This window comes from Pan paniscus, chromosome 12, assembly GCF_029289425.2.
Source record: "Pan paniscus chromosome 12, NHGRI_mPanPan1-v2.0_pri, whole genome shotgun sequence".
Lineage (NCBI taxonomy): Eukaryota > Metazoa > Chordata > Mammalia > Primates > Hominidae > Pan > Pan paniscus.
This window is the reverse complement of record NC_073261.2, coordinates 89310714-89335389: the sequence shown is the minus strand read 5'-3', so window position 1 is coordinate 89335389 and position 24676 is coordinate 89310714. Positions and strand designations below refer to the sequence as shown.

Sequence of the window (24676 nt, the reverse complement as noted above, 5' to 3'; positions counted from 1 at the left end):
CACAATTATGTATAGTACATAATACTGGATAATGATAAGTAACTGTTACTGGTTTATATATTTACTATACTTTTTTTTATCATTATTTTAGAAGTTACTCCTTCTACTTAAAAAAAAAAAAAAAGTAAACTGTAAAACAGCCTCAGGCAGGTCCTTCGGTAGGTAATCCAAAAGAAGGAATTGCTACAATAGGAGATGACACCTCCATGTATGTTATTGCTCCTGAACACTTTCCAGAGGGACAAAATCTGGAGGTGGAAGATGGTGATGTAGATGATCCTGACGCTGTGTAGGCCTAGGCTGATGTGTGTGTTTGTGTTGTAATTTTTTTTCTTTCTTTTTTTTTTTTTGAGACAGGGTCTTGCTCTGTTGCCCAGGCTGGAGTGCAGTCAGAAGATCACAGCTCACTGCAGCCCTGACCTCTCAGGCACGTGATCCTCCTGCCTAGCCTCCTGAGTAGCTGGAACTACAGGCACATGCCACCAAGCCCGGCTAATGTTTTGTGTTTTTAGTACAGACAGGGTTTCACCATGTTGCCTAGGCTAATCTCAAACTCCCAAATTCAAGTGATCCACCTACCTTGACCTACCAAAGTGCTGGGACTACAGGCATGAACCACCACACCCAGCCTTTGTTTTGTTTTGTTTTGTTTTGAGACAGGGTCTCACTCTGTCACCCAGGCTGGAGTACAGTGGCACAATCATGGCTCCTCGACATCCCAGGCATGAACCGCTATGCCCAACCATGATTTAATTTTTTACAACAAAGTTTAAAAGTTAAAAAAAAAAAGTTTAAAATTTTAAAAATAGAAAAAAGCTTATAGAATAAACATGTAAAGAAACAAAATATTTTTGTACAGCCATACTATGTGTTTGTTTGTGGTTTTGTGGTTTTTTTTTTTTTTTTTTTTGAGACAGAGTCTTGCCTTGTTGCCCAGGCTGGAATGTAGTGGCACGATCTCGGCTCACTGCAACCTCCGCTTCCTGAGTTCAAGCAATTCTCCTGCCTCAGCCTCCCAAGTAGCCGGGATTATAGGTGCCCACCACCATGCCCGGCTAATTTTTGTATTTTCAGTAGAGACAGGGTTTCACCGTGTTGGCCAGGCTGATCTTAAACTCCTGACCTCAGGTGATCTGCCTGCCTTGGCCTCCCAAAGTGCCAGGATTACAGGCATGAGCCACCGCGCCTGGCCGCGTTTGTGTTTTAAGCTAAGTGTTATTTGGAAAGAGTGAAAATGTTAAAAATAAGAAGTTTATAAAGTAAAAGAGTTATAGTAAGCTAAGGTTAATTTATTATTGAAGAAAAAAATTTAAATAAAATGAATGTCGCTTATGTATACAGTGTTTATAAAGTCTACAGTGGTAAACAATAATGCCTTACGCCTTCACATTCACTCACCACCCACTTGCTGACAAACTCAGGGCAACTTCCAGTCCTGCAAGCTCTATTTATGCATGGTATGTGCCTTATATGGGTGTACTTTTGATTGTCTTTTTTTTTTTTTTTTTTTTTTTGAGATAGGATCCCCAGGCTGGAGTGCAGTGGCACAACCTCAGCTCACTGCAACCTCCTTCTCCCGGGTTCAAGCAATTCTCCTACCTCAGCCTCCCAAGTAGCTGGGATTACAGGCGTCCACCACCACGCCCAGCTAATTTTTTGTATTTTTAGCAGAGACAGGGTTTCACTATGTTGGCCAGGCTGGTTTTCAACTCCTGACCTCAGGTGATCCACCCGCCTCAGCTTCCCAAAGTGCTAGGATTACAGGTGTGAGCCACCAAGCCCGGCCTTTTGTCTTTTATACTGTATTTTTACTGTACTTTTTCTGTGTTTAGATATGTTTAGATACATGAATACTAAACATTGTGTTACAATTGGCTACAGTATTCAGTACAATAATATGCTGTACAGGTTTGTAGTCTAGGAGCAATAAGCTATACTACACAGCCTAGGTGTGTACTGGTTGTACCATTCAGGATTGTGTAAGTACCTCTATGATGTTTGCCCAATGAGGAAATTGCCCAAAGGTGCATTTCTCACAATGTATTCTCCTTGTTAAGCAATGCATAACTGTATATGGGAAGATATAAATAGGTTATATGCAAATACTATGCCATTTTATATAAAGGACTTGAGCATCAGTGAATTTTGGCATCCACAGGGAGTCCTGGTACCAATTCCCCACAGAGAGTGAGTGACCACTGTACATTATTCTCCCTACAATCACTTTCATCTCTTTTTCCTTTTTTACTGTACTTCCTCATTTAGGTGGAGGGGACTCCTCCCAGAACCTGTCAGCTCATTTCCCACTGAACACTTCTCACCTTTCCATATTTGTTCAACTTTAGAGTATTTAACTGCTGCTGACACTCTAAATAACTATTATCCAGCTTTGCCCATGGTGTCCTAGGTGTGGCTCTCACTCAGGGTTTCATAGAAATGAAGATAGGGTGAATGACTGAACCAAACTCTTGAATGTAAGGGAACGTGTGAATGGCTTTACTCTGTATGAAGGTATTTTCTCACAGAGAGAAAGAGAAAATGTATTTGCAAGTTCCCATTTACTAGGAAAAAATGGCAATCACTCACCTTCTTTTCCTTATTAAGTATCTCAACAGCTAATTTGGCTGCGGCATTTTTTGCTTCCTTCTTTGATCTACCTTCACCTTCTGGAAATTCTCTTCCATCTATTATAACTCGAAATGTAAACCTGATTACAAAGAGAATATTCATAAAATATTATACAACTCACGCACTATCTAAAAACAAGTACGCTAGTCATCACTACCTCCTATGACTACCTTTGAGGGTTTGAACCTACATTCAATATAGCATTTAAGCAGTCACCTCAAACGGTAAAGCAGCATGTCTTATTGAAGCATGGAAAGGTTTCTACCCTCTTTTCTCTCCGGAGTCATCTGTGGCTCCACCGTGGTTACCACTTTATGCCAAGAGCACTCTCACAAAACAAAAGTGTTGACCTCAAAGTTGTGCCAGAGTTGCCATTCTCCCAGCTTACATTTATAAGGTCATATCTTTTTTTCTTTTTTTTTTTAATTTTATTATCATTATACTTTAAGTTTTAGGGTACATGTGCACAACGTGCAGGTTTGTTACATATGTATACATGTGCCATGTTGGTGTGCTGCACCCATTAACTCGTCATTTAGCATTAGGTATATCTCCAAATGCTATCCCTCCCCCCTCCCCCCACCCCACAACAGTCCCTGGAGTGTGATGTTCCCCTTCCTGTGTCCATGTGTTCTCATTGCTCAGCTCTCACCTATGAGTGAGAACATGCGGTGTTTGGTTTTTTGTCCTTGCGATAGTTTGCTGAGAATAATGGTTTCCAGCTTCATCCATGTCCCTACAAAGGACATGAACTCATCATTTTTTATGGCTGCCATATCATTTTTTATAGCAACCTACCTCCTATCATGTGGAGGTCCTGAATTAGGCAGTTCTTGATATTTAAGTACTACTCCCTGCTTCTGACGGTATGTATTAAGTTCCTCCATGAAGAAACCTGCTGAAAGATCACCAGCCATTTCTTCTTCCCGTATCCTACAATGGAAGAGACATTTGAATGAGTGATGCTCACAGAACATATTTAATCTGAGTTTCCCAATGCAGTTTAGGAGACAGAGGGGTTGGGGAGACTCCCCTTTATAGGACTCATCTCAGTCTCACATAAATGCAGAGACTTTCTTTCAAAACCGTTCTTTCTTTCTCATTCACTGCACAATAAAGTTAATTTCTCCAAAATTTTCTACTTTAAAAACTCAACTTGGCCAGGTATGGTGGCTCACGCCTATAATCCCAGCCAAGGCGGGCAGATCACCTGAGCTCAGGAGTTCGAGACCAGCCTGGGCAACATGGCGAAACCCCATCTCAATTTTGAAATTGTTTTAAAAAATAAAGGAAAGAAAAAAAACTCAACTGGTCAGTGAAAGGGGGTCCCTCTCTTTAACTCTGCTCTGTGCTTCCACTGAGTATCAACTACATGTTTGCCTACCTGCTTAAAAAAGTAAAAAGGCTGCAGGATTGTAGAATGTTTTATGTTGAGAAGAAAAAGATTTAGAGTATATATAATAAGTGAAGTGGAGTGGTAGCATGGGGACAGGCTGGGAAACGAACGGGCAGGCAAGTGTGCCTGTGTGGACGTGGATCCTGCCGGAAGCCAGGCGGAGGAGAGCTCAAGCTAAGGGTGATCAGCCCGTGACCTAGATCTCTAGACAAAATAAAACAAGGAAAATATGCTAGAATCAAGAATGATGGATCGATAGTTGCAGTCCAGCTTCGTACTACAAATGAGTGCCATAAAACCTACTATACTTGTCACACAGGTTTTAAGATGTTGCAAGAATTGTCATCAAATGACATGCTTTTACTTCAACTTAGAACTGGAACGACACTTTCTAGAAACAATACAATTTGCTTTCATCACATAAAAATTTATACTGACAGATTTGAGGATTTACAGAAGTCGTGTTGTGACCCATTTAACATACACAAAAAACTAGCCCCCAAAAATTTGCATGTAATTGACTTAGATGATGCCACTTTTCTGAGTGCAAAATTCGGAAGACAGCTTTTACCTGGTTGGAAGCTTTGTCCAAAATGCACGCAGATAATCACGGAAGTGTGGATGTTGATTCTGAAGACCGCCAGAGAAGCAAACCTGAGTCAGATGGAAGAACTACTAAAGTTTTGAGGTCATTACAATTTACAAATCCAGGAAGGCAAACTGAATTTGCTCCAGAAACTGGTAAAAGAGAAAAAAGAAGGCTTAAAAAAATGCAACCGCTGGTTCTGACAGACAAGTGATACCAGCGAAGACTAAGGTCTATGATAGCCAGGGTCTCCTGATTTTTATTGGGACGGACCTCGATGCCTCGATGAAGATTGCTTAGGATGTTTCTATGCTTGTCGTGCCTGTGGTTCTACCAAGTGTGGAGCTGAATGCCACTGTGACCGCAAGTCACAAAGTATGAGCAAACTGAAATTGAAGGAGGAGAAATAATTCATTATAAACATGCTGGATAATCTGTGGTATCAAACTATGGGGCCTTTAAAGGTCTTTATTTCTAAAATTCTGTTACTCTAAGATACATTTTAAGCTTGATTGTCAAATGACAAAGATTTTAAAATCACCTCAATGTGCACGAATTTTTCATCTTGGGTGCTTTAAGATTCACTATTTGATATAAATTCAGATAGCCTATTTCTCAGTAGTCAGCATTAAGCCTGCCTGGACCAATATAAACATGTAGGGTGTAGGCAGGTCCTCAATGTGCACGGTTCCCATGGGCACAAATTTCAGTGACCTAGATTTAGTTTAAATACCAGTTTCCTTACCAGGAAGGAAAGGAAACTGGTAAGGAAACTGGTGTTGTTTAAACCTAGGTTAAAATTTTAGGTAGCACAGTATAACTCTGAGTAATTACAGGAAGTACAAACTTCTCTGCTAGTTCTTCAGTCTACAAATCACGATGTAAATAACAGATATGCTTCATGATCAGTGACCAGTCGTGTTACTTGTTTCAAATTCTTCCAGTGGTTGGTCCCTGTGCATCTGTTAATCAGTTCACTCACAGCAGAGCACGTAGTTACACTGTCTCTTTGTCCTCCACCTGACATTTTATAGAAGTGAACAATCGAAAGAACTGGCCAACAAAGATGAAAGTCCAACAAAGCAACGAAAAATGATAACACTGGAAGTGAAATTTGAATCAAACATAAATGGATTTGTAGAAGAAGTCACTGATCATGGGAATGTTGTTCTTCCTGCTGTGCATTCATAGGAGCTTAGTGAAGGCAAACTTATCAACACAAATAAGAAAAGTGATTGCAATAAAGATAAATATGTCCCAGAGGAAGTGACGGTAAAAAAAAAAAAAAAAAAAAAAAACTTCACACTAAAGAGCATTTAATGTGAATACAGAAATACTTCACAACATTGAAAGCACAAGCAATAAAAGGCTGGAAGCTGACCCAAACTTAAAAGGAGTATGACAGTTTGCCATGAATAGAAAAGATGCTTACTCAGTATCATAAGTCACTTGGCAGAAAAAAAGGCAATCCCTATTCAAACTACTTAGTTTTCACAATGAAATAAAACACTTTAATTCTATTTTTAATGTTTTAAATTACAGTGTACTAAATATTTTTAAATTTTTTTGCATTTTTTTCTACATTTATAACTGACCTTAAGAGTTTTAATATTTTAGCAGAATTTTAAAGGTCATGGAACAATCATCATTTTCCCCATTGATTATTAAGATTGCTTTGCATGGCCATTTTTATGGTCCCACAGTACCATGCAAAATGAGGACCGCTTGTAGCCGGGAACAACACAATGCTTGCTTCAGGGAAAATTGATTTACACAGAAGTGACTAGTTGAGTGGTAAACTATTTTGGAAATAATCTACATATCTAAGTGCTGAAATATATTTCTCTTCTCCCCAGGTATTCTTCAAATAAAAAAGTGTTAATACTTTAAAAAAGTGAAGTGTATGAAATCATGAAGGATTTAACTGTATGGACATAGATTTCTCTATGAAATCCCAAAAATCTCCCCTCTGAATTTTGCAGAAATCAATTTTAGGACAATTTAACCACTGAGTAAATTAAGACCTCTGTTTATAGGTCTCACTGGACCAAGTCTATAGCAATGATTTAAATTATAAACAAAATTTAGAGGATATAAAATATAAATGTACAAGCCAAAACTATAAAACTCTTAGAAGAAAATACGGGGGAGATCTTCATGACTTTGGATTTGGTGATAAAATCTTAGCTATGACAGCAAGAGCACAAGCAACAAAAGAAAACAGAGATAAATTGGGCTTCATCAAAATTTAAAACGTTTGTGTATCAAAGGACACTATGAAGAAAATAAAATGACAATCTACAGAATAGAATATTTACAAATCATATATCTGATGAGGGTCTAGTAACCAGATATATAAAGAATTCTTACAGCTCAACAACAAAAAGACAAACCACCCAATTAAAAAAATAGGCAAAGGGGCTTGAACAGACATCTCTCCAAAGAAAATATGTAAATGGCCAATAAGCACATGAAAAGATACTCAACATCATGAGTCATTAAAGAAATGGAATTCAAAACCACAACTAAATACAATTTCACACCCACTAGTATGGCAATAATAATAATAATCAGGAAATAATAAAAAATCAGTGTTGGTGAGGACATGGAGAAAATGGACCCCTCAAACATTGCTGATAGGAATGTAAAACAATACGGTTGCTGGGGTTCCTCTAGAAGGTAAACTTTGAATTATCATAAAACCCAGCAATTCCATTCCTAGATATTTCAAAGAATTGGAAAACAGGTTTCCAAACAAAGACTTAGACAGGAATGTACATAGCAGCACTGTTAACAATAGCCAAAAGGTGGAAACAAACCAAGTGTCCATCAACGGATAAATGGTGAACAAAATGTGAAATATATCTACACAGCGGAATATTATTCAGTCACAAAAAAAATGAAGTACTGATACATGCTACAACATGGATAGGCCAGGCGCCGTGGCTCATGCCTGTACTCCCAACACTCTGGGAGGCCGAGGCGGGCGGATCACGAGGTCAGGAGATCGAGACCACGGTGAAACCTCGTCTCCACTAAAAATACAAAAAATTAGCCGGGCGCGGTGGTGGGCGCCTGTAGTCCCAGCTACTCGCGAGGCTGAGGCAGGAGAATGGCGTGAACCCAGCAGGGGGAGCTTGCAGTGAGCTGAGATCGCGCCACTGCACTCCAGCCTGGGCGACAGAGCGAAGACTCCATCTCAAAAAACAACAACCACAACAACAAAAACACGGATAAACCTCAAAAACATTATGCAAAATGAAAAATCCAGACATAAAATTTCACACATATTGTATGATTCCCATTTATATGAAACTTCCAGAATCGGTAAATCCATAAAGGCAGAAATCAGATCCTGTAAACCTCTTAATTCTTCTTGGAAAGCTCTTTTGATCTTCTTTCTTCCAGGGCCACTCTTTCTGTTTTTTGTTTTTGAGACAGGGCCTCACTCTGTTGCCCAGGCTGGAGTGCAGTAACATGATCTCAGCTCACTGCAGCATCTGCCTCCCAGGTTCAAGCAATTTTCCTGCCGCAGCCTCTCAAGTAGCTGGGACTATGGGACTACAGGTGCCCACCACCACGCCCAGCTAATTTTTGTATTTTTGAGGTTTCCCGGTGTTGGCCAGGCTGGTCTCCAACTCCTGAGCTCCAGTGATCCACCAGCCTCAGCCTCCCAAAGTGCTGGGATTACAGGTGTGGGCCACCACGCCTGGCCGGGCCACTCTTTTTAACACACCTTAATCTTTGTAGCTCTAAATGCTGGTATGGCCCAACAATCCTCTTCTCTTCACTCCATACTTTCTCCTTAAGGTGATTTCTTTCACGTCCATGATTTCAGTGATCATCTATACGCCATTACCTCTAAAGTTTACATATTCCTTATGAACCGCTCTGAGTTTCAGATCTCTCTATCCAAATTCTCCACTTGAACATCTTAGACGAACTTTAAACTCAAAATATCCTGTACTGCATGTATGAGCTTCTCCCAAGCTGGTTTGAAGTTTCCTTTCACAGGAAATGACTCCACCATCTATCCAAGTCTGAAAGCCATCAATCTGGGAGGCATCCTTGACATTTCCTCTCCCTGCCTTCTAATCTATAACTAAGTCCTGTCACCAAAATCTTTCTACTTCTCAAAGATGTCTACACTTACCATCCTAGTTCAAGCCAACACCACCTCATTCCTGGATTGCTGTGAGAATCTCAGAACCAGTTCCGACAGCTACTTCAATTCCTTCTCTGCCCTGCAACCATTGTGATTTTTTTTTTTATGTTTTAAAATTGTGATAAAATACACATAACATGAAATGTACTCTTTTTCAATGTATTAATTCCCTGCCTTTAAATACATTCACAATGTTGTGTAGCCACCACCACATCCACATCCACAACTCTTAATCTTTCCAAACAGAAAGTGTGTACCCATTAAACAGTAACTCCCCATTTCCCAGTCCTTTCAGTCTCTGCTAATCTCTTTTTTTTTTTTTTTTTTTTGAGACAGGGTCTCGCTCTGTTGCCCAGGCTGGAGTGCAGTGGTGTGATCACAGCTTACTGCAGCCTTGAACTCTGGGCTCAAGCGATCCTCCCACCTCAGCCTCCCGAGTAGCTGGGACCATAGGCGTGGGCACCATGCCTGGTTAATTTTTTACATTTTCTAATCTCTTTTCTGTCTCTGTAAATTTGCCTGTTCTAGGTACCTCATATAAGTGGAATCAAACAGTATTTGTCCTTTTGTGTCTGGTTATTTCACTTAGCATAATGTCTTCAAGGTTCATCTATGTTGTAGTATATGTCAGAATTCCTTTCCTTTTTAAGGCTGAATAATATTCCGTTGTGTATATATACCATATTTTGTTCATGCATTCATTTATGAATGGACACTGGTTATTTCAACCTTTTGGCCATCTTGAATCATGCTGCTGTGAACACTGGTATACATATATCTGTTTAAGTCCCTACTTCTGAATATTTGTGGTATATAAGTGGAATTGAATCACATGATAATTCTGTTTAACTTTGTGATGAATCACCAAATTGTTTTCCACAGTGGTTACACCCATGTTACATTTCCACCAGCAATGCACGAGGGTTCTAATTTCTCCACATCCTCACCACCACTTGTTATTATCTGTTTTCTTTTTTAATACAGCCACATCATGATCTTTTTAAAACATCAATTCAGTGGCCAGGCGCGGTGGCTCACACCTGTAATCCCAGCACTTTGGGAGGCCAAGGCGGGCAGATCACCTGAGGTCGGGACTTCAAGACCAGCCTGACCAACATGGAGAAACCCCATCTCTACTAAAAATACAAAATTAGCCGGGGTGGTGGTACATGCCTGTAATCCCAGCTACTCGGGATGCTGAGGAAGGAGAATCACTTGAACCCAGGAGGTGGAGGTTGCGGTGAGCTGAGATCGTGCCATTGCACTCCAGCCTGGGCAACAAGAGCGAAACTCCGTCTCAAAAAAAAAACAAAAACAAAACAAACAAACAAAAAAACATCAATTCAATCATGCAGTCTCCACAAGCCACTGAAATTGTTTTTGTCGAGGTTACCAATGGCTTCCCTATCACTAAATCCAGTAGTCAGTTCTTAGTCCTTCTCTACTTGACCTACAACCAGCATTTGATGGGGTTGCGCATCCTCTTCTCCCTCCTCTCCCTGTCTTAGCTTGGACTTTTAAGACACCCACTCTCCTAGTTTTCTTCTTTTGAGACAGAGTTTCGCTCTTGTTGCCCAGGCTGGAGTGTGATGGTGGCATCTCGGCTCGCTGCAACCTCTGCCTCCCGGGTTCAAGCGATTCTCCTGCCTCAGCATTCCGAGTAGCTGGGATTACAGGCGCCCACCACCACGCCCGGCTAATTTTTTATATTTTTAGTAGAGACGGGGTTTCCCCATGTTGGCCAGGCTGGTCTCAAACTCCTGACCTCAGGTGATCCACCCACCTTGGCCTCCCAAAGTGCTGCGATTACAGGCATGAGCCATGGCACCTGGGCCTGGTTTTCTTCTGTTCTGACAAGCTACTCCTTTTCTGTCTCCTTTCCTGGTTCATCTTCAACTTCCTTTCTTCTATTTTTTTTTTTTTAACCTTTTCTATGGTTCTAACTTCCCCTTTTCTAGATATTCTAGCATCACTGGGCCCGGTCCTTAGACTTGCTCTTTTCTACTTGGACTCACTCCCCTGGTGATCACCTCCAGGTTTGTGGCTTTAAATTCCACGGACACAATGATGGTTCTCAAACGCACGCTTCCACCATGGACTCTCTCCTGAACTCCCAACTGCCTCTGTCCAACCTGCTCCCTCCTAAAATGCCCTTGACTCTATTCCTTCTGCTGTCTTGGCCTGGTCAATTTCTACTTCCTACAGATTTCAGCTCAAAATCCCAGACACTCCTTCACAGGCTCTTCCACAGTGCTCATCCCCTTTATTAAAATTGCTTATTTAACTATTTTCCAAAATAGAGCATGAATTACTACAGGTAAGGGACCAGGCTCAATAATGAATGAGTGAGTACCAAAATATCTCCAGAAACCCCATCCAGGACTTGTCACCTGCTTTTCTCTACATTTATAGTGCAATATCTGCATTCTCTCTGTACCCACCAATATCCACTCATCTATCAGGATCAACACAGCCTTCTTTGAGGTTGGAGGGTCAGCTAGTATGGGCTTGCCACTCCACCTTGCCCAACCTTCATCACAGCCCTGACTGCTTTTTAAACTAATTAGTGAGCTCTTTGGGGAGCAGATTCTACATCTTATTCACTCATCTGGAAGAAACCTCCATCATAATCACTAAAAAATAATATTTGTCCATCTTACTAATGCCCAGAAATTATTTTGGCTATGCCTCCACTTCCTTTCCAGCAGACTACATACAGCCTGGCCAACACGGTGAAACCCTGTCTCTACTAAAAATAAAAAAATTAGTTGGCTGTGCTGGCGGGCACCTGTAGTCCCAGCTACTTGGGAGGCTGAGGCAGGAAAATCGCTTGAACCTGAGAGGCAGAGGTTGCAGTGAGCCCAGATCGTGCCACTGCATTCCAGCCTGGCGACAGAGTGAGAATCTGTCTCAAAAAAAAAAAAAGAAAGAAAAGAAAAGAAAGAAAATGTCACCAGGTGATAACTACTATGTTGACAACCGAAGTAGTGGAAGGGGGAACAGCAAGGGCAGAGCGGGGTTTCTTGTATAGGCAGGTTGTTTGAGGAAGGCTGCTCTGATAAGCTGGCATGGGAAGCAGTGCAGGATAAGGGAGGGATTTCCCCATGCAGTTATCTGGGGAAGAAGCTTTCCAGAAAGAAGAAACAGGCAGTGCAAAGGCCTAGAGGCTGGAGGATGCTTGGCTGTGCACCAGGAACAGAAACGAAGCCAGCGTGGCCAGAGTAGGGGGTGCGAGGGGCCTTGCCTGTGAGCCTTAATAAATGTTTATAGGATTCTGATGAGACAGGAAAGCTACGGGGAAGGTCGGAGCAGGGCAGAGTCTGGTTCTTACCTAAAGGAACATTCCAGATGCTGAGGTGTGGAGAAGAGGTAGGGGGTGGAGGTTCAGGGGTGAGGATACGGAGTGGGAACAGGAACTGCGGCCAGGCAATTGGGAAACTACTGCAACTCTCCATGTAAGAGATTTTTAGCCAAAGATTGTTCAGCCAGTCTATAAGTATTTCAGGCCTCCGTATTTTCCATGTGTCAAGCCACTAGGCCTATTCGTCTTCCACTAGACCCCGCCCCACAACTGCTGCCTGGGAAATATTTGTTACTTGCACTGATAAAAATTCTTCACGGGAAGGAAATGGCTTTCAGTCCCCACCCCGCTCCATGATCCTTTCCCTGGATTTGGGGAGGGCCCCACACCCGGGCTGCGGACCTGGGCCTGCTCTCCCAGTGCTGACCCAGCCGGGGCCAGGGGCTTCGGATCAGCGTCCGCGTCCTGAGCTGGGGACGCAGGATTGGCGAGTCCCGCCCCGGCTGGGCCTGCAGCCCCTCGTACGTGGCCCCCCGGCCCCCGCTCCCCGCGCTCCCTCGGCTGCCCCCTGCCCTGCTCACCTGCGCCGCCGCCGCCGCTGCCGCCGCCGCCGGCCGGAGACCCGCGGCTTCGGGAGAGCTGGCTCTCAGTTTCGTTTTCCCCTTGGACTCCGCCTTCCCTGCAGCCGCCCGGCCCCCTCTCGCACAAGCCCTCGTCTGCTTCGGGATTGGGGTAAATTGGCGCTGGATCCAGAGTGCGCGCGAGAGGCACTGGCGGGCGGGCTTGACACCGGCGGGCGGGCTTGGCACCGGCGGGCGGGCTTGGCACCCACGTGCAGCCCCTGCACGGCCAGGACCCCGCACCCCCATCCCCCGCCCCCGGGGCTCCTAGGGTTCTCCGCTGGCCGCACTAGGTTCTCGAATCAAGGGTTCCACTTACTCTCAACACAAACATTTGGGGTGGGGTTGGGAAGATGGGTCTTACCAGCTCCATTCTACAATAGAGGAAACTGAGTAAATGAACTCACCCAGGGGTCCTGCCGCTCGTAAGTGGCAAAGCCAGGATTCAGTTCAAGTCGGGGCCCGTAAACACCAAAGCACTCTTTCCCTCTTGCCACACCGCGGCCCCCTCACCTTTACAAGCCTGGGGATCAGAGGCCTGGGGGCGTAATCTCCTTCACTCCGCTCCCACCCATCCATTCATGAGCAGACACTTGCCAGCCGCTGTAAAAGCACCTGTGGGCCAGTCCTGCTGCTAAATAGAGCCACCTGCTTCCTACAGTACCCCAGGGAGCTTCCTACCATAGTCCAACACCAGTAGTCCTCGATTTATAGAAATTCTACTCACCTGATGGACTGCGACACACTCCCAGAGTCACACAGAGTTCCAGCGTTCATTGGCACAGTGACTAATGAGTATTGACGCACAGAGAATTTGGATTAACACAGGTAGTAAGCAGCGGAGTTAGAATTATAACCAGGAGTTTGTACTCTCAATATCTTAGCTGGGATAAGAGAGGAAGGTGGTCCAAAGACAGACCTCAAATATACATTAAATATTATGCCTAGGCCGGCGCGGTGGCTCATGCCTGTAATCCCAGAAATTTGGGAGGCTGAGACGGGCGGATCACCTGAGGTCAGGAGTTCAGGACCAGCCTGGCCAACATGGCAAAACCCCGTCTCTACTAAAAAACACAAAAATTAGCTGGGCGTGGTGGCAGGCACCTGTAATCCCAGCTACTCCAGAGGCTGAGGCAGGGAGAATTGCTTGAACCTGGGAGGCAGAGATTGTAGTGAGCTGAGATCATGCCACTACACTCCAGCCTGGGTGACAGAGTGGGACTCCAATTCAAAAAAAAAAAAAAAAAAATTATACCTAGGCAGGCATCCTCTCCAGCCTCCCTTCTCCATCCCCCAACAACCCCACATTGCAGGGTATCAACAACTAAAATCTACACTTTCCTTGTAGCTCTGGTCCTGGGCATAGCTTAAGTCCCCTATATGAAAAGCACTGGCGGGAGGTTTAGAAGGTAGACATGAGGCAGAGCCATCTTTTTGTGGCATTTCCAGGTGACAAGAAAACTCTGACAGTGCTGGGTGTCCATTTGTCAGCTTTGTGGGTGTGGGATGGCTGTGGCAGCAGCAATGGCAGTAGCAAGGACAAGTTTTTCCGACTTTTTGAGCCCCTGAACTGCCCAAGAGAGCTTAAAGAATGAAAAATGGCAAGCTTAAGCATGATCAGAGGACACAAGCTTTTATGACTGTACCAGAAAACCCTCCTATTTCAGGGAGCCTCAGGGGTGATGTAAAAATCTGCCTTCTCTACTGGGGAAAGATTTGGAAGGAATGATATCAGAGGGTTGGTGATGAGGTCCAGGGGAATGATATGATATGGGTGAACCTCTTGGAATGGGCAGAGTGTGAGCATATTGGACTCCCTGAGGAGCCCAATTCCCTACTGTCTGGGCTCTCAGCTGCAAAGCTTGGTGCTGCAGGCACCAGAATTACAATATAATTGTTTTGAGACAGAGTCTTGCTGTGTTGCCCAGGCTGGAGTGCAGTGGCACAATCTTGGCTCACTACAACCTCTGCCTCCCGGGCTCAAGCAATTTCCCTGCCTCAGGCTGCCAAGTAACTGGGATTACAGGCGTGTGCCACCGCACCCAGCTAATTTTTGTATTTTTAGTAGAGAAGGGGTTTCACCATATTGGCCAGCCTGGTTTGGAACTCCTAACCTCAAGTGATTCCCCCACCTCGGCCTTCCAAAGTGCTGAGATTACAGGCGTGATCCACCACGCCCAGCCTAGAATTACAACAAAAATTTTCATTTGCAGCCTCATCAGGTCTCTTCTGTGAACATTGAGGGCATTGATTGTGAAAGAATGAAGCCCTGGGAATTTGGGTGGATTTGAATGAATCCAAGTGCCACTGCCCTCCTAAATTCTGCTGTGTCTCCACAGGCTTCCCACCATTGTCTGATAAGGCTGGTACAGCCTACATTGAAAAGCATGAAACAGTCACCCTGCAAGGAGGTGCTGATTCTCCAAATATCCTATCTCTACCTGTGCCTTCACTCCCAGAACTAGAATCAGATGCTAATGCGCCCCAAGAGGATATGGACAAGATCTGATGGAGGGGTGATACTTTACACAACAAAAGAGCAACAGAAAGCAAGAAATAGACATGGCAATGAGTCTAAAGATGACATGAAGAAAGCTGAAAGTTGAGGCTGAGCGCGGTGGCTCACGCTTGTAATCCCAGCACTTTGGGTGGATCATGAGGTCAGGAGATTGAGACCATCCTGGCCAACATGGTGAAACCACGTCTCTACTAAAAATACAAAAATTAGCTGGGCGTGGTGGCATGTGCCTGTAATCCCAGCTACTTGGGAGGCTGAGGCAGGAGAATCGCTTGAACCAGGGAGTCGGAGGTTGCAATGAGCCAAGATCGTGCCACTGCACTCTAGCCTGGCAACAGAGCAAGAAAAAAAAAAAAAAAAAGAAAGAAAGTTGATATACTGCCTCTAGCAGTGGGAGCGCTAAGCCAGTTTGCCCAGTTGGTTTACTATAATATCAGCCTAGTGGCAGCTCACACTAAATGTAAATGTAATGCCAAGTAATGCAGATGAAGAAATCAAAAATACTTAGGGAGTCAGGAATATTGGAGTAGATTCATCTTATGCAACCTAGTCACTTACTTCCTAACCATGGACCCCAAGAAGATCCAAAGGCCCCTCCTTCAGTGGCTTGTACAGAGCCAGTGGCTGGCAATGCAGCTGATGTTCAGAGAGTTGGAAGGAATGATATCAGAGGGCTGATGATAAGGTCTAGGGAAATGATGTGCTTGAACCACTTCGAATGGGCAGAGTGTGCATTTTGGGCTCCCTTTTGAATGTTCACCAAAGGCAACCACTTCTAAAGAGGCTTTTGAGAAGCAGTTGAGCAAGAAGACTTCTGTTAGCCTTTTCCCCAGCTATCCCTGTCCTTGTTTTAACAAATAAAGAGGCTGTGACAGCAGGAATGGAGGATATGTGTGAGTTTATCCACATGGGCTTCTCAGGCCTTACTACATAACTCTTTGTGAATATCAGTATGGTTATTGACCTATAGTCAATCCCATAAGTCTATCTCTTTTAATACAGTGATTTTTAGATCAAAATGTATAATGCTAAAGCAACGAATCAGACACAGATAGAAGAATCTTGTATGTATCAATTATTCTTAATTCTCTTTTTACTAGCAGAGGAAAAATAATAACTGTTATTCCTGCTTTTGGAAATTGTAGAGTGGTCCATATTTATGTTGTACCATATCTCTTGTGGCTCTTTTCCCCAGATGTTTCTGCTTTAGTAATTTGTCTTGCTTACTTATAAAATCTTCTTGTCAATAGTCCCCACATGCACATTATTATAAAATCGTCGCTATGGTCTGAATGTTTGTGTCCTCCCTAAAACTCATAAGTTAAAAGCTAATCACCAATGTGATGGTATTAGGAGGTGTGGCCTTTGGGTGGTGGAACTGGTGCTCTTATAAAAGAGGCCCCAGAGATCTGCCTTGTCCCTTTCATCATGCAAAATACAGAAAGAAGCCCGGGCGTGGTGGCTCACGGCTGTAATTCCAGCACTTTGGGAGGCCGAGGTGGGTAGATCACTGGACCCCAGGAGTTCAAGACCAGCCTAGCCAACATGGCAAAACCCTGTCTCTACTAAAAATACAAAAATTAGCTGGGCATGGTGGTGCATGCCTATAGTTCCAGCTACTCCAGAGGCTGAGGCAGGAGAATTGCTTGAACCTGGGAGGCATAGGTTGCAGTGAGCTGAGATCATGCCACTGCACTCCAGCCTGGGCGACAGAGCGAGACTGTCTCAAAAAAAAAAAAAAGAAAAGAAAGAGAGAGAGAAAGAAAGAAAAAGAAAGAAAGAAAGAAAGAAAGAAAGAAAGAAAGAAAGAAAGAAAGAAAGAAAAAAAGTCAAGCCCAGAGTCATCAAGGGCTTACAAGACACTATATTTCTTGCACCCTGGTTGCCACTTTAACCTCGTCTCTTGTTTCTCTGCCCCTCTTTCATTCTCCTCTAGTTACATTGTCCTCCTTGTGGTTTTTCAAGAATGCCAGGTATACTACTGTCTCAGTGCCTTTGTACTTGCTCTTCCTTTTGCCTGGAACCTCGTCCTTCAGATATCTGCAAAACTCACAGATCTTGTTGAAACGTCACTTGCTCGTGAAGCCCCCTGACTACACTATTTAAGTTCCAATCATTACTGTCACCCTGTTGTCACTCCCTATCCCCCTCATTCTATTCTATTTCCCCTCCATGGCACTTATAGCCTTCTATTATATAATACAACTTATTGATTTATTGTCTTTGTTGTCTCCTTCCTCTGACATGTAAGGTCACAGGGACAGGGATTTTTGACTGTTTTATTCGCTAATTATTTCATTGTCTAGAATAGATCTGGGCCAAAACTGGGCTGCTGCCTGTTTTTGTAAATAATGCTTTATTAGTGCACAACCACATTCATTCATTTATATATTGTCTATGGCTGCTTTGACACTAAGATGAGTTGTGTTGAGTCACTGTGACAGAAACTGCATGACCAGTAAAATTGAAAATATTTACTATCTGACCCTTCACAAAAAATGTTTGCTGATCCTTGTTCTAGAATAATGACTGGCCATGGAGGAGGAGTGGAACTAGCAAGGACACTGAGGCAGCAGCTAATAGGGAAACCAAGAGACGTGGACTCCTACAAGCCAAGTGAAAAAAAATTTTTTCTGGGAGGAAGGCGTAATCCACTATGTCAAATGCTGCTTAACAAATCCTTGTTGAATGAATACTGGGAGACAGATGAAGGCCCCAGTGTTCCTCTCCCTGGTGCTATTCCTCTTCCTCTTCTCAGCAGAGATAATCACTCATTTAAGTTATTCACATTCATGACTTAAAGGGTATTACCTCTGTATGCATTCATTTTTAAAAATAAAATCTTCATATGTTTTAAACTTGCTTTTTGTATTCATTTTTTTTCTGAAAGTGGTAAAATACACATAACATAAAATTCACCATTTTAACCTTTTTTTTTTTTCTTTTTGAGACAGAGTTTCGCTCTTGTCACCCAGGCTGGAGTGCGGTGGCATGATCTCGGCTCACTCCAACCTCCACTTCCTGGGTTCAAGCGATTCTCCTGCCTCAGCCTCCCGAGTAGCTGGGATTACAGGCGCCCACCACCACACCTGGCTAATTTTTCGTATTTTTAGTAGAGACGGGGTTTCACCATATTGGGCAGGCTGGTCTCGAACTCCTGACCTCAGGTGATCTGCTCACCTCAGCCTCCCAAAGTGCTGGGATTACAGGCGTGAGCCACCACAGCCAGCCTAACCCTTTTAAAGCATATGATTCAGGGGGACTTAGTACATTCACAATATTTTGCAACCATCACCACTGTCTAGTTTCAAAACATTTCACCACCCCAGAAAGAAACCTCATATCGATTAAGTAATTCTTATGTGTTTTAAGAGTTATTTACTTTACCATGGTCAGCCTGGTGATCAAAAATAATCATAATAAATAAAATTTAAATTTAAAAAGATATTTACTTAATATACATAGCTCTAATTCATTTAACTGCTGAATATTTCTATTAATATTTCAAAATTTTCTTATCCATTCTTCTCAGTTTTGTTTTTAAATTTCTCACTATTTACAAATAATGCTGCAATGAAGATTTTCCTTCATGTTGCCTTATACAAATAAGGAAGAGTTTCTCTTAGATATACGCCCAGGAATGTAATTGCTGGATTGTGAAGTATATGCACAAATAACTACCAAATTTCTTTCCAAAATGTACAAGAGTATACTTCTATTTCATCTCTCTTATCCTTTGTCTCATTGTTGTCATAGATTTACTTCTATATATAAGCCCCAAAATACATTGTTATTACTTTTGCTTTGAATAGATAGATAATTATCTTTTAAAGAGATTATAAAGACAGATTTTTTAGATAGAGTTTCACTCTGTTACCCAGGCTGGAGTGTGGAGTGCACTGGCGTGGCAATCTCAGCCCATTGCAAACTCTGCCTCCTGGGCTCAAGCGATTCTCTTGCCTCAGCCTCCTGAGTAGCTGGGATTACAGGTGCCCACCACCACACCTGGCTAATTTTTGTATTTTTAGTAGAGATGGGGTTTCACGATGGTAGTCAGCCTGGTCTCAAACTCCTGATCTCAGGTGATCCACCTGCCTTGGCCTCCCAGAGTGCTAGGATTACAGGCATGAGCCACCACACCTGGCCATGGGGAAATATAGTTTATATATACCCACACATTCGCCATTTTTGGTGCTCTTCATTCCTCTGTGTAGACCCAAATTTCCATCTGGCATCATTTTCCTTCATCTAAAGAACTTCTAGTATTTTTATAGTACATATCTGTTGGAAATTATTTTTTTCAGGCTTTATTTGACAGAAAAAGTATTTATCTTTTTTTTTTTAAGACGGAGTCTCGCTCTGTTGCCCAGGCTGGAGTACAGTGGCACGATCTCTGCTCACTGCAAGCTCCGCCTCCCAGGTTCATGCTATTCTCCTGCCTCAGCCTCCCGAGTAGCTGGGACTACAGGTGCCCACCACAATGCCTGGCTAAATTTTTTTTTGTATTTTCAGTAGAGACGGGGTTTCACCGTGTTAGCCAGGATGGTCTCGATCTCCTGACCTTGTGATTCGCCCTCCTCAGCCTCCCAAAGTGCTGGGATTACAGGTGTAAGCCACCGAACCTAGCCAGAAAAAGTATTTATCTTCTTTTCTGAGAGATATTTTTGACTGATATCAAATTCTAGGTGGACCGAGATTTTCTTTCAGTCTTTCAAAGATATTACTCTATTGCCTTCTATCTTGCACAGTTTCTGATGAGAAGTCTGTTGTATTTCTTATGTGTTTCTTCATATGTAACATCTTTTTTCTTTAGCTGCCTCAAAGATTCCTCTTTGTCACTGGTGTTCAGCAATTGCATTAAAATGTGTTTTGGTGCCATTTCATTATGTTTATTCAGCTTGGGGTTTGTTGAACTTCTTGAATCTGCAGATTTATAGTTATTTGAATTTGAACAATTTCAGTCATCATTTTTTCAATATTTTTCTGTACCTCTTTCCTTTTCCTGATATTCCAATTACATGCAAATTTGCTTGATATTGTCCCATAAGTCACTGAAGCTCCATTTATGTTTTTCTGTAGTCTTTTTTTTTCCTGCCTTCATTTAGAATAGAATAGTTTCTATTGCTTTGCCTTCAAGTTCCCTGGTGTTTTCTTCCTCTCCATCTAATCTACTGTTTATTCATCCAGTGTATTTTTTATTTCAGATATTGTGTTTTTCATCTCTAAAACTTCCATTTGGGTCTGTTTACATTATCCATTTCTCTTCTCATCATTTTTTTACCCATTTGAGCATATTTATAAAATGTATAATAGCTCTTTTAAGATATTTATCTGCTAATTCCACCATTTCAGCCATTTGTCTGTTTCTATTAATTGATTTTACTCCTGGATATGGATCATGTTTTCCTATTTCTTTTTATGCTTGAAAAATCTTTATTGGATGGCAGACATAGTGTTGGGGCTTTATTTTCTTAAATTCATTTTTTAAATGTTGGACATTTTCTCTAGCATTTTTTTTTCAAACTGGTAAGCAATTAAGTTACTTGAGTTCATTTCAATGCATTCTAGGCTTGCTTTTGTTACAGCAGGGCTAGGGCTAATTTAGCCCTACTTCTAAGGTCTGAACATTCTGGGAAATCTACCCAATGCCCTGGGTATTAGTCTCTCCACTTTGACTGATGGGAACACAAACTATTTCCACCTCTGAATGAGGTCCAGGAAAATTCTTTGGCTCACTGCTTTCCAGTAATCCTTTCCTTGTCTTGATGGGACTTTACACTGTCTTTGTGAAGTTTTATTGCATGCATACACATATCTGCACTCAGTTAAAGATTAGAAAGATTCCCTCTGCAGATCTCTGAGGTTCTTGTTATGTTAAATTTTTAACATACAGTGCTCTTTTCCCCAGCAATGTGCTCTGAAAATCTAGCCTCCTCAGCCTGCCTGACTCCCAATATCCAACTCCAATTTTATGAGACTTTTGTATGATGTTCCTTTTCCCTGTACTGCAGCTTGGAAACTGCCTATAGATAGCACGTTCAGGAAGGTGTAGGGATCAACTCACTTGTTTACTCCTTCTCAGAGATCCCAGTATTCCTCTGACTGTTGTTCAATTTTCCTAATTACTACATTTTTCTCATTATCTATTCATTTACCATTTGGATGTCCTCTTCTATAAATTACCTGTCTATATCCTTTACACTTTCTTTTAAGAGACAAGGTCTTTGTTGCCCAGGCTAGAGTGCAGTGATACAATCATGGCTCACTGCAGCCTCAACCTCCTGGGCACATGCAATCCTCCTGCCTCAGTCTCCTGAGTAGCTGGTACTATGGGCACACACTGCCATGCCTGGTTAATTTTTTTTTTTCTTTTTTGGTAGAGATGAGGTCTTCCTATGTTGCTCCAGCTGGTCTTGAGCTCCTGGCCTTAAGTGATTCTCCCTCCTCAGCCTCCCAAAGCACTGAGATTACAGGCATGAGCCACAGCACCTGTCTACATTTTTTTTCCTATTCGGCTATATTTTATTTCATCTATTGATATTAGTTGTTCTTTATATACTCTAGATATTAACCTTTTATTTAGTATTTTCTCTCCTTCCTTCCTTCCTCTCTCTCTTTCCCTCTTTCTCTTTCTCTCTCTCTCTCTCTCCCTTCCTCCCTTCCTTCTTCCCTCCCTCCCTCCCTTCCTTCCTTCCTTCCTCCCTCCCTCCCTCCCTTCCTTCCTCTCTCTCTCTCTTTCTTTTTTCTCCCTTCCTTCCTTCCTTTTTTTTTTTTTTGACAAAGTCTTGCTCTGTTGCCCAGGCTGGAGTGCAGTGGCATGATCTCAGCTCACTGCAACCTCTGCCTCCTGGGTTTAAACGATTCTCCTGTCTCAGTCTCCCCAGCAGCTGGGATTACAGGTGCACGCCACCACATCCAGCTAGTTTTTGTATTTTTAGTAGAGATGGGATTTCCCCAAATTCGCCAGGCTGGTCTTGAACTCCTGATGTCAAGTGATCTGCCCGCCTCAGCCTCCCAAAGTGCTGGGATACAGGCATGAGCCACCTCGCCCAGCCAGGATTCTTTCTTTTTAGAACATTTTCTGTCTTGTTAGTTCCACATGCCTACTTGAGGCTCTGTGGTAGAAAAAGTCTTGATGGGCCGGGCGTCGTGGCTCATGCCTGTAATCTCAGCACTTTGGGAGGCCAAGGCAAGTGGATCACCTGAGGTCAGGAGTTCAAGACCATCCTGGCCAACATGGGAGAAACCCTGCCTCTACTAAAAATACAAAAATTAGCCAGGCGTGGTGGTGCATGCCTGTAAACCCAGCTACTCAGGAGGCCGAGGCAGGATAATCACTTGAACCTGGGAGGTGGAGGTTGCAGTGAGCCGAGATTGTGCCACTGCACCCCAGCCTGGGTGACAGAGTGAGACTTTGTCTCAAAAAAAAAGAAAAAGAAAAAGTCTTTATGGTAAAATAACACTCTCTCTTACCTTTAGCTTTGAATTAAAGGTCATATTAAGTAGAAATATAAGGTCCCTTGAGAAGGGGCCTTCCTAAGGCCTACTGCAATGGCATACATGGAGCAGATTAGCAATGCATTTTTCTTGAACCAAATTAGAATGGAATTTATTGCAGAGTTGGAATTAACTCTCCCCCAATATTAAGTCTGAGATAGCCACCCCAAGTGCTTTTATCCATAGTAAGAAAGGAGTTATATTACGAGGAAAGTACAGAAAATTGTGCACCATTTGGAGGCCTGTGTCATCTATGGCCAAACACAGCTTTAGGTATGTCTCTGATAGTATCTCCTTACCCTCTTACGTGAACCTACAGCACAAAATAAGTTAAAACTCCAGTGTGATGTATTAATAATAGTGTCCCTTTGGGACTGCTGAAATATCCTTTCTTGAAAAAGTGAACAAACTTATATTTGTGCTCAAAAATGTCCGATGTTATCATTATTATTAAATTGTATTATTATTTTGTATTGTATTATTTAGATTTCAATATTGTTTAATTATTATTTGATTATTTGATTGAATTATCATTTAATTATTTACACTTAATTATTATTAAGGAAAATACATCTAGGCCTGCTGAATTGACTGGAATCAACCCTGGCAATATGATTCATACTTCAACTTTGCTCCGAGGGAGGTGCCTGCTAAGCACTCTTTGAATTTTTCATCCATTTCCTGGTTCTGAATTTCACCGAACAAATTTTTCCAATCACCAACTTCACCTACAACACACAAAAAACAGTAGACCCAGATATCTGTTAGAATATTTCTTCATGACTTTACCATTTTCAGTGCAATATTTCACTCTGATATGTTAAAATGGACACATGGAAAAAAGTTTTACACTCTTTATTTAGTTTTTTTCAGACGGTGTCTCGCTCTGTTGCCCAGGCTGGAGTGCCGTGGTGCGATCTTCAAGCAATTCTCCCTGCCTTAGCCTACCGAGTAGCTGGGATTACCGGCGCCCGCCACCACACCCGGCTAATGTATTTTTAGTAGAGATGGGGTTTCGCAATGCTGGCCAGGCTTGTCTCGAACTCCTGACCTCAGGTGATCCGCCCGCCTCGGCCTCCCAAAGTGCTGGGTACAGGCGTGAGCTACCGCGCCCAGCCAAAAGTTTTACACTCTTAAAACCTAATGTGATTTCTGTTGTAAAATTAACAATATCCATTGGGACTCCACCATCTGTGGTGTGGGAGGTGACATGTTTTCTTTACATCACTAGGGGGAGCCATCAGCCTCAGTGATACCCTAACCCTATTCCTCTCCAAACACCTAGAACTTAAAATTCCACTTTTTGAGAATGATGTTTTTCTCTGTAAAGTCTCTTAAAGACTTTAAATACCCTTTGAAAGTTAACATTTTATAGCAAGTTTTCGTTAAGACCTCAGATACTGATAATTTTGCAAAAATGTATTATTTTGCCTGAGTTTGGGATGTTTTTTCTTACTGGCTGTTACCAGTAAAGAAAGTTACTTTTTTCTTAAAGACCTTTTGATCATTTAGGTTGAAGTTGTAAGTTCCATATTGCATAGCTATTGAAATGTATGTTAATAAAGAGTTTAATGACATGAAGAAACGCTTACAATATATTAAGGGAATAAAAGAAAACACAAAACTGTTTACAAATGTCATCAGTTATATAAAACGTCACAGAATAAGGGTGGAAGAAAATATGCCAAAAAGTTAAACCCACCTCTGGTGGAAGAAATTTGGATAATTTTAATACTTTTTCACATTTTTCTATGCTTTATGAATTTTCTACAGGGAATATCATACATTTTTAAAACTATTACTTTATTTACCTTAGAATTGTCCTATTCTAAATAGCACTTAATTAACAATAGATAGAAAGGTTCTATTTCCCACCTCCTTAAAGCTGATTAAACAAGCCATAAAAATGGGGGTTAGTCAAGAATCTAACCAAAGTTAGGTTTACATTCAATGTTCCGCTTACAG

General features: G+C 42.3%; 2 protein-coding genes across 12 annotated transcripts in view; both read right to left on the bottom strand.

The window, feature by feature from the left end:
* Positions 1-12977, bottom strand: part of EIF2AK2 (eukaryotic translation initiation factor 2 alpha kinase 2) — a 59816-nt gene extending 46839 nt beyond the window's left edge. For 4 of the 10 annotated variants that reach the window (XR_008622988.2, XR_008622983.2, XR_008622986.2 and 1 more), the window contains exons 1-4: positions 12658-12977; positions 4596-4678; positions 3427-3561; positions 2587-2707 (exon numbers count right to left, since the gene is read on the bottom strand). Coding sequence is in view for 7 of the 10 variants with exons in the window: in XM_034952369.3 (XP_034808260.3) it covers positions 2587-2707; positions 3427-3561; positions 4596-4678; positions 12658-12945 (627 nt within the window). In the remaining 3 variants the exon portion in view is untranslated. 10 annotated transcript variants of the gene reach the window in all.
* Positions 12978-18919: 5942 nt separating this feature from the next.
* The window catches only part of SULT6B1 (sulfotransferase family 6B member 1), a 34694-nt gene continuing 28937 nt past the window's right edge, over positions 18920-24676 (bottom strand). For both annotated transcript variants that reach the window (XM_008970897.4, XM_034952948.4), the window contains one exon: positions 18920-23439. In XM_008970897.4, the coding sequence (XP_008969145.3) occupies positions 23309-23439 (131 nt within the window). In that variant the 3' untranslated portion in view covers positions 18920-23308. The remainder of the gene's footprint in view (positions 23440-24676) is intronic.